Genomic DNA, 10,971 nt, shown 5'->3' with positions numbered 1-10,971 from the left:
TTCTCCTGTCTGTAAAACTGCAAGTAACCACATTACAGGGTGTTATGCAAATGTTAATTGTTCATTAGATTATTTTAGCTCTTGGTAACATAGCAACATGAAGTTATTACATGGAAAAATAATAGTATGTGGCCCAGTACTGGCAATGTGTGAAAATGAATGAATATACCTGTTAAAGTTTTTAAAGCATAGATCCAATCAAATCAACCTTAAACACTGGGCAAAGTAAGCTTAAAGGAATTCTGGTGTTTCCTACAGGCTGTTCTCAAATCATTAATATGCACATTGAAGATGTAAGATTTCAGATCTGAGTTATAACTTTAATTCCAAGCCTTTAATAATTGACTTTGGTAGCTTAATTGGAAAGATATGGGATACATAGTTTCAACTGTATAATTCTCCTGGGGATGTATACCCTACAAAAACCCAGATGAAGATAACAATTGATGGTTTGTAGAAAAAAGTTTCTGGATCTGGGGTTTTGGGACTCTAAGCAGCTGAGTTGACCAAAACTACCCTTTATAGTGCTCCGATAAGATGCTTCCTCTAATGATACCATTCTACAACTTCGAACAGGTATAGCTTTGAAGTAACTGCTGTAGTTGGCTTATGTGCATCAGCAACATCTTGAGTGTACCGCTGTGAATAAATACACAGAAACACTTTAATTCTCCATTATTTGCAGTTCTTTTTGGCAATTTTTGTGCCCTATTATTTTTTTCTTGCAGTGTTTTGGTGAAATGTCAACATTTTTGTACGTGCTCTGTCATCTGTGTAATTGTAAGGTGTAATTGTTGGTCTGTACCTCACAGGTAAATTGGGTTCCAATCAGATGGTTATAAATTTACTGTTCATATTCTATTGATTTCAGAGCCACACTAGGAGGATACTACAGGATTATCTTGTGAATGGGATGTCTCCTTTGGTTTGCCAATTTATAAACAGTTCCTGGGTAATCATAAACACTTGTATAAAGTTTCCAGAATGAGATCTTTGACAGTGTACCATTGAGTCATTTGAGGTGTCCTATAATATGAATGAGTCGGAGCAGAAATTTTATTTGCTTTGTTTCTGGTATACTCTTTAAAGGATCAGTCTGTGGCATGTGTAGTATCCCATGTCTGACTTCACAGTTCTTCTACTGTGTCTGTTTCCAGCTAAGTTTTGTCATTGTGGGACTGCATAACTTTGGAGGAGGAATGTGGTATTTCCAAATGTTAATTTCTCCTTGCATCTCCCGTTAGGCTCTAGAGCATTTCTCACTCCATTCCAGTGGGTGATGAGGTGACACTTCAGTCCCCTGCTTTCCAGCAGCAAGGTAGCTAGCTTGGTTCATTGATATTCTAGCTCTCTGTCAATATTGGACTTGGGCAATCCTGGCAATCCACATACCTTACACACATTCATTACAATGAAGTGTAGTTGGTTGTGGAGTTTGCCATGAGTCAAGCATAGCAGGAATCAGTCAATACTAACATTTTCTTGAATGGCAAATAGTTAGCTGGACATTCTTTAATGTGCCTGGAGATTTTGCAATATTGATAACTGATCCTTATGGAAGTACTATTACTCAAGAAATGGGGCAGGTACTGCCCCCTTGCACTATCCTGTTGTTCTGGTATCACTTAGATGGTTTAACCAAGGTCAGTGCTTTCCTGTAGGTGCTGCCTTACTCCTCAATAGGATGGGGCCCTTGTTTGAAGGAGCTGGAAATAGGTGTGGCAGGCCAAATGATGCCCAAGTAGAGAGACACAGAAGGGAGGCGTCCAATAATTCTAGCAAGAGATTGCTATGCTCTTTGTATTCCCACTGCACTGGTGTAACTGATGCATTATGTGAAAGGGGAGGGACAGAAGGGGAAGCTGTAACTGGCAACAGAGTTATTTACTAGAATAAATTGTCTGGGGCTAGAGAAATCACAGTGAGGTCTAAATTGCTCCTCTGAGTTCCATGCATATTGGAAAAGATGCAGAGGCTGGGCAAAGCAGGTATGGATGCTTCATTTTGAGATTTCCTGTGTAGCAGAACAGGGACCTTGATCGTGGAGTTCATGAAACCAAACCTGTGTGAAAAGAGGGAAGCTCATTTAGGGTGTGCTGCTGTGTTATGCCTGAAAAGCTTGCTGTCATCAAGCAGTTTACTTCTAACAAACAGAAATAGTAAATAGCAGTCTTAATTTTTTCTTTAGGCTACTAAGAGGGTCTAGGGTAGCAAGGAAACCACAGTTAACCATTGTTTGGCAGAGACCATCTGAGTTTCTCAGGTGAAAGAGGACTGCAGGTGCCTATTTTATACCTCTCAAGGGGGAAAACAAGGTACTCTACTGTCTCTATTGCTGTTACTGCTTCTGTCTTTCTCTGGAGCTCTCCACCTTGGTTCTGGTTCTGACTTGTTGGGAATATAGTTCTGATACTTTTGTTAAAGGGTGCCAGATAACAGGTACCACCCAAGGTGAAACATGCCAGTTGCCAAATGGGCTACAACAGCTACTGAAGGTGATGACTGAGTTACAAAAGTGGGAGTGCATGGTTTTCATCTGCAGGACACTCGGGCTGGAGGAGGCCAGCTGGCTTGATCCTGGAATGCACCAACACTGCTGTGAGGAGAACTCACTGCTCCACTCCAAGGAGCCAGACACTGACCATCCTACTTGGCAGACGGGGGTCTTCTCTGTAACCAAGTCTCCTCTCCACTGAGGTCAGAAATAAGAAGGGAGATGCAGAGGAGCACTGCATAGCCAGGGATGGAGGTCCACTGCCTTCACCCTCGAAGCCAAGACAGGTAATGATTCAAGACTTTGCCCTAATGAGGCCTGGGGTGTTATTCTGCCAGATGGACACACCTGTGGATCCTTCATCCCGATGATTGTATTCTCAGCCATTTTCCTGGGTTCCTAAGCTGCTTAGGAAATACTGGAGTGCTCAAGAAATTAGGGTGGAAGTGTTCAGGTAAATCTTCCAAACTGAACATAGAAGTCTAGATGGGGAATGCTTAGCTGTGTCAGAGAAGATGACTGTGGGCTCTAACTTGTTGGGTTATAGGAAAAAGTGCTGTGAGGGTGGCAACAGAAAGACTTGAACTGTTTGGGGAGAGAAGCACAGACACAAAGGAGGGCTTAAACCAGTTTTTCTGGAAGACTAAGAACCACAGGAGGAAAACAGTAAACTAGTTGGAGGATGGGAAATGAGGAATTGGTGAACAGACAACATAGCACAGGTCTACGTTGCACCAAATCGAAGAAGCTGGTTATGCTTTCTTGGAACTAGGAAGTTATTGGGACTGATCTTACCAGCTGGGGAAAATGTGCAAAGAGCTTGTTGAAATTCTGGATTTGTTAGAGCCACTTTTTTGTTTCAAGAGGGTGAAACTGTTATGAAATATGTACTTAAGTTTTATTTCCTCCATGGAGAAGGAATAAGCTAACCATAAAAGAATGGAAGGTAATTCTGGTGAGGGTAGTCATGAAACATTCACTGAAGAGAAGTCAGTGTCATAGGAACAAGAGGGAGGGAAACCAGCAGAATCATGTCTAGATAAGATATTAAATGTATGTATCTGATTACTCAGATATTGATACTCAAGTTTCTAAGTACTTGTTATTTAAATGTGCCCATCAAAGAGCCACTTCTGCAGTCAGTCTTGTTTTTAGAACAATGTATACTTTCTGTCTGTCCACAACAGACCCAAATAGCTGAGATACACTTGCTTGCAGTGTGTGTTTATCTTATCTGGGCAGTTATTAGCTTCTTTTAAACTGCCTTAAGGTTCCCCAGCAATAGTGGAAAAAGACACTTCTGTTGATGAAGTGGGAACAATGAGATGCATCAGCAAAAAACCCCACCACTCCTTAGTAAGCACAAGTTTTGAAAAAGTCAGAAGACATTGCTTTTTTTTAACACAGTCCTTATGCAACACAGCCTAGGAGAAGAAAATTAAAGACGTTCAAGCCATATGTCAGGAAGGCTTTTTTATAAAGGGAGCAGTAAGCCATCCTTGAGTCAGTAAGCTGTGGAGCAGAAGTAGACAACTGAGTAGCGGACAAATGCAAGAAAGGGAAATATGTCATCACCCTTCCAGACAAACAACCTGGATCAGAAAGGTAATCAGCCTTCTCCTGACAGCATTCTCCAAACTTGAGGCAGCAGAGATCTGCTTAGCGCTGTGATTCTGCAGGCTAGCAAGTAGCAGACATGATCTGGAGAGACTGAACCACATGGCATGTCCCCTGAATCAACCTGGATTTTCGGGAATTCATGATAATCAGTGGAGATCCACAAGATTTAGGGATGGATATTGCAGTGGGATCGATTCAAGAAACTTCTTGAGGGGAATCACTATCAAAGCTTATTTGATTATTCTGTTTGGAAACTGTGAAGGAGCTTTTGAAGTCACAGTTGTGGATGAATGAAAGATAAAGTAGATTCTGAGTAAAAACTCTTAGCTGAAAGGGCTGAGAGTCATGGCCTTAAGGCAGTGATTATGAAGGAGTAAGACTAAAGCTGAAGGAAATGAGGAATGACAAGAAGGAAACATTAAGATCCATCTGTTCTGGCTTTTCCTTTCTTGCACTTGGAAGTTCTGAGGAGCTGGATAGGAAACTCCAAATACCTAGTCATAGTGGTAGATGAGATGTCTGACTGTGAACACTGACCCCTGCTGGACCGAGTCTGCGGACATATTTGTAAAGACAGTCCCCTGTTGAACTTGGGTCCACTCAACTTTGGAGTGTGAGACTGCATGGCTTCACAATCCCTGTCAGATCAGTTTCCCTCTTGTGGAACTGCTTGGCTTAGGCTGAATGCCGTGCTACCTGTGAGCTGGCAGAAGGCTCTTAAAGTACAAAATATGACATCAAAGAAGTGTCCTCTGACATTTCAATGGGAAAAAAGCTCTAGACCTCATTTTACATCATAACTCACTTGGTACCTCTTGATCAGTGCATTGTTGTATTTTCTGAGAATGTTGCCTGCTTGTGCTTTTCCAGGTATGGTTTTTGCCCTTTTAAAGATGGTGTCATCTGGAGTGACTTCTCCTTTCCCTTGAGGAAAGGGAGTTCCAATGCATTGCCATAACTTGGCAACCAGCTCTGAGTTAAAAGTGAGACTCATCAGAACAAAAAGATGCTTATTGAAAATAGTGTGAGGTGTGGGGTAAACTGATCACAGTTCAATAATTCTGGAGTGTGCAGTGATCTTGAGACATCCTTTATATTGAAGGTTAGAACAAAAATGCTGAATTTAGTCTTGATTTTTTTCATTGGGAGTCAGTGAAGAAGGTTATAAAATCTCGCCAAGCAATAGCGACAAGGGTTTTTCTTCTCCAGGCAAGAAAATGAATACTATCAATTGTATGATGACACTTAAATGATTGAATAGTATACATAACTGTAATTAGTCACAATTCTTTGGAAACTTTATGCATTGTGGAGAACACTTGCAGAAGCTTGTGTTATCAATACATCAAGAACTATTTGCTGGAATGATTTGTGAAGACTTTTTAAAAAATAAAGCCTACAGCAAAACTGTCATCTTCTTGCCAGAACATAAATTGAAAGGGGGAAGGAATGAAGTTATATGGATTATTTATCCTGGTTTCTCTATTGGCAGATTTTGGATCCCTTTCAGCTTTTACAAAGGAGTAAATAGAATAAACAACTGTTTTTGTGGTTTTTTTTGTTGAAGTTCAACATAAGTAATGCTGTATGAGGGGATCTCAATGACTATTTTAAAAAATGTTTTTCTTTTTCCAGCCTAGGCGAGCTATATTTTAAATCAAATTTAGCTTATGCTGTGTCTTTCCCAATGTTTTCCATCTTATGTATTAAAACCAGAAGAGGACAATCAGCTTGCTGAGGTGTATTCTGGGTGTCCCAATGTAACGTGCCTTGATTGCTTAAACAGATTTTGTAATCTTTTGCCCTGTTGCTTGCACAATGTGGATTAAGTTAATTATTTATAGTTTGTTAGGGCAGCTGTTGAAGTGTCCTATGCAATGCAGGAGAAGTTGAATCTGACAGGAAGCCATCCGACTCTGCCTTGTGAGTCTGGGTAGGGCCAGAGAACTTTTAACTGATAGATGAAATTTAGAGATCTTTTTCCCGGAGAAACAAACGTATCATATTTGTGCCCTCAATTTTCCTGTGTGTGTAACTTAAAAAATGGCTTTAAAAGTGTCTTTATTCTTTCCTTTCTCTAGCTATTGGTTTTTCATCTTTTAGTGGTTATATTATCTGTGTGTCTGTCTCATGGCCCTCCTAGAAATACCAGGTGCTCCCAGACTATTCAGTTAAGAGACCATCTCAAGTTGTAAAGAATAGCCCCTAGATGGCATGCCAGAGACTGAGATAAGGGCAGGGAGATCCACTGAGGCTCAATGCAGTGTATATACTTGCTCACCATTATAATTTATATAAGCAGTGGGATGTCTGATTTTTTTTTTGTTTTGCAGGTCCACTTTCCTCCTTTAATATCTGCTTATGAGAAGGTTTGCTGCATTTAACTGATCTCCACAAAGTCTGAGCCTGGAGGAGCAACCCTCAGTGGATGGTAAGCCATATCACACTGCTGGGGTCCTGCTGAGGGCTGTGGAGTGACTAGAGCAGGGCAGGCAAGAGAATTACCCTGCTGGCCATCGCTGCCTGCCCTTGCTGGGCACAGGGCCCAGGCACTATCTGTCGGGCCATTGACCTTCCCCCACAGTCCCGCTGCTGACCTCTGCAGCTGACCAGTTCTGGGATCTGCTCCCTCTCCTCGTCCAATAGGGGCCTGCCTTTTGCAAGTTGCTACTGAGTCAGGCTTTCACAGATCAGCAGACCCTGACCATGAAAGTTCTTAAATTTTTTTCTTTAGTTTATCCTGAACATTGTGTCATCTTTCTGCATTCAAACTTCCCCTGACGTTGGTGTAGGGCAAGGGGTCACGGACAACTATGTTTTTCTTAGAAGAAATGTTGGCAGGAACACTGGTCAGGTTAGGACACCTAAGAAACTTGAAGCATGGGAAAAATATCTCATAAAAACAAAGATGTCATCAATGGTGCCCCAAACTTAGTGGGTACTCAATTTTATCTATAAATTTTTTTAGCGGTTTTAATGTAAAAAGCATTTCTTGTGCTGAAGAGATGTGAATAACTATAAACCATTCAGTTTATATCTTGGGAGACTGCAACATTACTCAAGTTGAGTGGCTGTACTCACTACAAATATTTATCCAAATAAGACATAATGGATGTCTAGGAATTGTAGTAACAGAATATGCTTTGAACTCTAAACTCTCCTGATCTTGGAAATTCAGTGGATTAGGCATTGTGGAATAAGCTACTCTATAGTTGCTTCTTATTCCAGAAAACAAAACTCTTCCAGGAAAATTGGTAGTTGGTAGTGCTGTGTTAGTCAAGCTTATGTTGCTTTCATGCCTTTCAGATCAGTGTGGGAAAACAGTCTAGAGTGTTTACTTTTGTTTTAATTGATCTCACTTTGACTTTGCATCCTTTTGCTGGGGCATCAGTGCTGGGAACTGTAAACAAAGGAAAGATACGCACATGTTGTGTTTCAGTCAACAGGGTAGAGGTTCTGGGTTCAGATTCTGGTCTCAGTGAAAACAGTGGGTGGTTTCTCACTAGGGGGAATTTTTCAGAAAGCATCTGATGTTTATTTAACTTCTCTCCCACAGAGTGTAGTGAGAAAGGAGCTCAGCACTGAGCATTTCTGAAAATTTCACCTTGGCGTCATCATCGTTTGTCCTGCTGTTTGGTCAGGTCATCTAACTTTTCTGTACTGCAGTAATATATTCTGTACGATGAGAAACTCAAACTAGCTTTTTTAATCTACATAGAAATGAGAAGTGTTGTGTGTTTTTAAAAAAGCTGTTTCTCTGAAAAGGCTGTTTTTTCTTAAAAGGTTGGTTTTGTGCACTTTAAATAACCTAAAAGGTAAATATAAAAACAATGTAATTTTTTGTCCAAATATTGGTTCTGCGCATAGAAAAATGGAGACTACTCAATGCATGACTCCAATAGATGGATCAAAGTGGGAGTTTGAAGGCCAGCTTGGTCAAGGTCTGCATCTCAAAAGAGGAGACAAGTATAAGAAATAGGCCCTGCCTTCATAGAATAAAATGTAGCTTTCAAGACAGTCCAGTGAAAGCCTGTCTGCCATTACTTTAGAAACAGCAAAAAGTAATAATCATCATGTATCTGATCGGCTGCCAATCCTTCATCTCATGGATGTTCTGATGGATTGTGTGTTTTCCCCCTAGTCTGTAGCTACTTTATCTAAAGTGGAAGTGGTTGAGCAGAGACTGACTCTGTACTCTGAACTGGCAAAGAGACTAACAGACTGGAGCACTGTTCTTGATCTTTGTTCACCGTCACAGTAAAAGTGGCTGGCAATAATAAACTTGTAGATTTGGGAGATTAAATGTAAAAAGTAAAATCTATGAACACACACATTAGTTGACCAGTACAACAGATAAATTCACTAAGATAAGGATCTGATAAAAGATTGCTCCTGTCATGCACAGTTGTGATATGGGATGATGTGATCATGGAAAAAAGAGGTCAATTCAGATGATTGAAGTTCCTTAGGATCTGGGTATTTGATATCAATGGCTTAGTGCCAATGATGCTAGAATCTTGTCAGTTCTTCTTGTGTTTCAGCTCTCAGTGCAGGTTACTGTTTGCATTTGTGTTTCATATTCTGTAAGACATTGAATATACAGCAGGTTGCATGTTACAGGCTCCACACTAGTCCCTCCTAAAAGCTATTATCTCCTGCAGTAACGAGCACCATAAAAATAAGAACTAGGTCTTTCCTCTGGGCTCTCTTAGCCTTTTTTTTTCTTCAGAGGCTTTTAGTTTAGATTGCAGGCTTTGGCACAGAAACTGAAATCTTTCCCTCTTATTGGAAGTATTCTATTGTGGTAATAAACCAAATAGTATCATAGGACCACTTCTGTAACTCTCCTGGGACAGAAATGTCAGAGCTTTTGTGTAGAATTCAATTTAGGATTGGAACCATCATAGTTTTCAAGGGAGATGGATTTGAAATTTTGCATTCAACTCCACTGTTTTTATTTGTATAAAATACCTTATAATTTGTTCAAGGGAATAAAATCTTTTTGTCATCTTATTAAAGCAAGTAATGTTGGGTACTCTGACCACTTAAACTTGAGATGCTTTGTCTAGGTCTGATTTATCTCCTGGAAGGATCACTGAAAAATAATTGCAAAGAAACTGCGGGCTTAATCAGCAGAAACCAGACAGAGGTGTGATTGGAAATTCCTGTATTGCTAGTAAGAGAGATCACAGAGCAGAAAACAACTAGTAGTCTGTTATCAATTTCTACGGTCCTAACCTTGTTAACCTTTAGGGCACACTTACCTTGTCCTGGGAAAAGCAGCTTTGAGAATTCCAATATACACACATCTTTATACCTTATCTTACTCTTTCATCATTTTTCTCCAAGTATTTTTCTAAACTGGTTAAAGTCCATCTTATCTTAATTTAACAAGGTTGTTAATCATGTTTACATCAAGATACATCAGCAATATCCTCCCAAAAGTACAGATATATCTGTACTCATTAGGTGTCTGCTTTAGTCATGCTGGATATCCTATTGCAACAGCCTGTAGCCCCTTTGTTGGTAAATATCTGAACCTCATTTTGCCTGCTTGAATTTGGCAAAGTACCCTCCTGCCCACCCATGAAAACTATCAGCTCTATCTTTTGTAGTTAGATACAAATAATACAGGATATAAAACAACAGTGGGGTGAAAACAGTTTTATTAAAAAAAGGAAGCCACTCCAATTCAAAAGGGAGATGAAAACTTTGTCATCAGGTGGTTCAAAGGGCAATCGTGGTAAATGATGAGAAATACCTGGGATCTGTACATGCATCATGCAAATATAGGAAGAAGTATAATGGCAGGAGTACGTTAATATCTCCACTGGTTTCCAAGTGAATTCTTGAAAAGTGGAGGTAACTTTTTCTTCATGAATTGGAAAGCTTCAGGAATGATGAAGGTGTAAGACTTCTATTCAGTGCCTTTAAATCTTCATACTTGGGCACAAAGTCTATCACTGAAGGCAGCGAGTCTAACTATGAGGTACTTCTGCTTGAAAATAATCCAGTTAATTAAGAATCTCTTCTGAGTAGTCAGGGATTCATAGACATGCTTAAGATGTGTATCTTTCTAGGCTTTCTATATGCACTCAGCTTGCTTCCCTGTGCAGTATTAATAAAATAACTGGGAGTATGAAGGCTTTTTTATTTCAGGTTGAGACTGTAGAATATCAGAACATGACTTAAGAAAATCTGTCTTATGGACATGAGGTAGGATTGGAAAGGAAACACAGGACTTGAAAGTTTTCAACTTCTGTAATATATGCCTAACAATCCAGTTTTTAGGCTGTTCAGGATTCCTTTTGAAAGCAGTTAATCTTTTTCATGCACTGCTTCTCATGGAACGGTGTTCTTCAGTGTTACCGCTATAATGTTTATGGCTTTTCTAATTTTCCACCTTAAATGATTCATGCTGAGTTTATAGCAATTGCCCTTGAGCCAGCACTGTCCATGGTTTCCCAGTGGGGCTTTTCCTTTCCTGCCTGATGTTTGTTGTCTGTTACTATTACTTAGTGACAAATTATTTAGAATGAGTTTGTTTTGAAGAGAAGTCAAGACAGTCTGGAGGATACAAGCTGACCATGATGGCTGTAATTTGAGACAACTAGCCTGTTCCAGCAATGATGGCGCCCGCTCTCCTGCGTTATACTGATAACAAAGCTCTTCTGAAATTCTCTGGGGGACTGACTCACCATACCTGTCCAGTCTAGATAAAGCATACTTTTGACAGCTGTCAGCCATCTTAATGGTAGAGGCTACTTGGGAGCTAGAAGGAAATCTAGTACAAGGTTCTAAGTTATACAGGGTGTTTAGGCAGGGTCTGTGAAGAGAGGCAGACTTCTTAGACAAAC

The 10,971-nt window shown here is 40.1% G+C and overlaps 1 protein-coding gene across 3 annotated transcripts in view; it reads left to right on the top strand.

The window, feature by feature from the left end:
* Nucleotides 1-5,939: 5,939 nt before the first annotated feature.
* Nucleotides 5,940-10,971, top strand: part of XDH (xanthine dehydrogenase) — a 64,875-nt gene continuing 59,843 nt past the window's right edge. Inside the window, exons 1-2 of one of the 3 annotated variants that reach the window (XM_075088706.1) lie at nucleotides 5,940-6,037; nucleotides 6,448-6,545. In XM_075088706.1, the coding sequence (XP_074944807.1) occupies nucleotides 6,543-6,545 (3 nt within the window). In that variant the 5' untranslated portion in view covers nucleotides 5,940-6,037; nucleotides 6,448-6,542. Of the gene's footprint in view, nucleotides 6,048-6,070; nucleotides 6,140-6,447; nucleotides 6,546-10,971 lie in introns of those variants that run through there. The other 2 variants (XM_075088707.1, XM_075088708.1) reach the window with 2 other exon arrangements.

Source organism: Phalacrocorax aristotelis, chromosome 3, assembly GCF_949628215.1.
Source record: "Phalacrocorax aristotelis chromosome 3, bGulAri2.1, whole genome shotgun sequence".
Classification (NCBI taxonomy): domain Eukaryota; kingdom Metazoa; phylum Chordata; class Aves; order Suliformes; family Phalacrocoracidae; genus Phalacrocorax; species Phalacrocorax aristotelis.
This window is presented reverse-complemented; position numbering and strand designations above follow the sequence as displayed.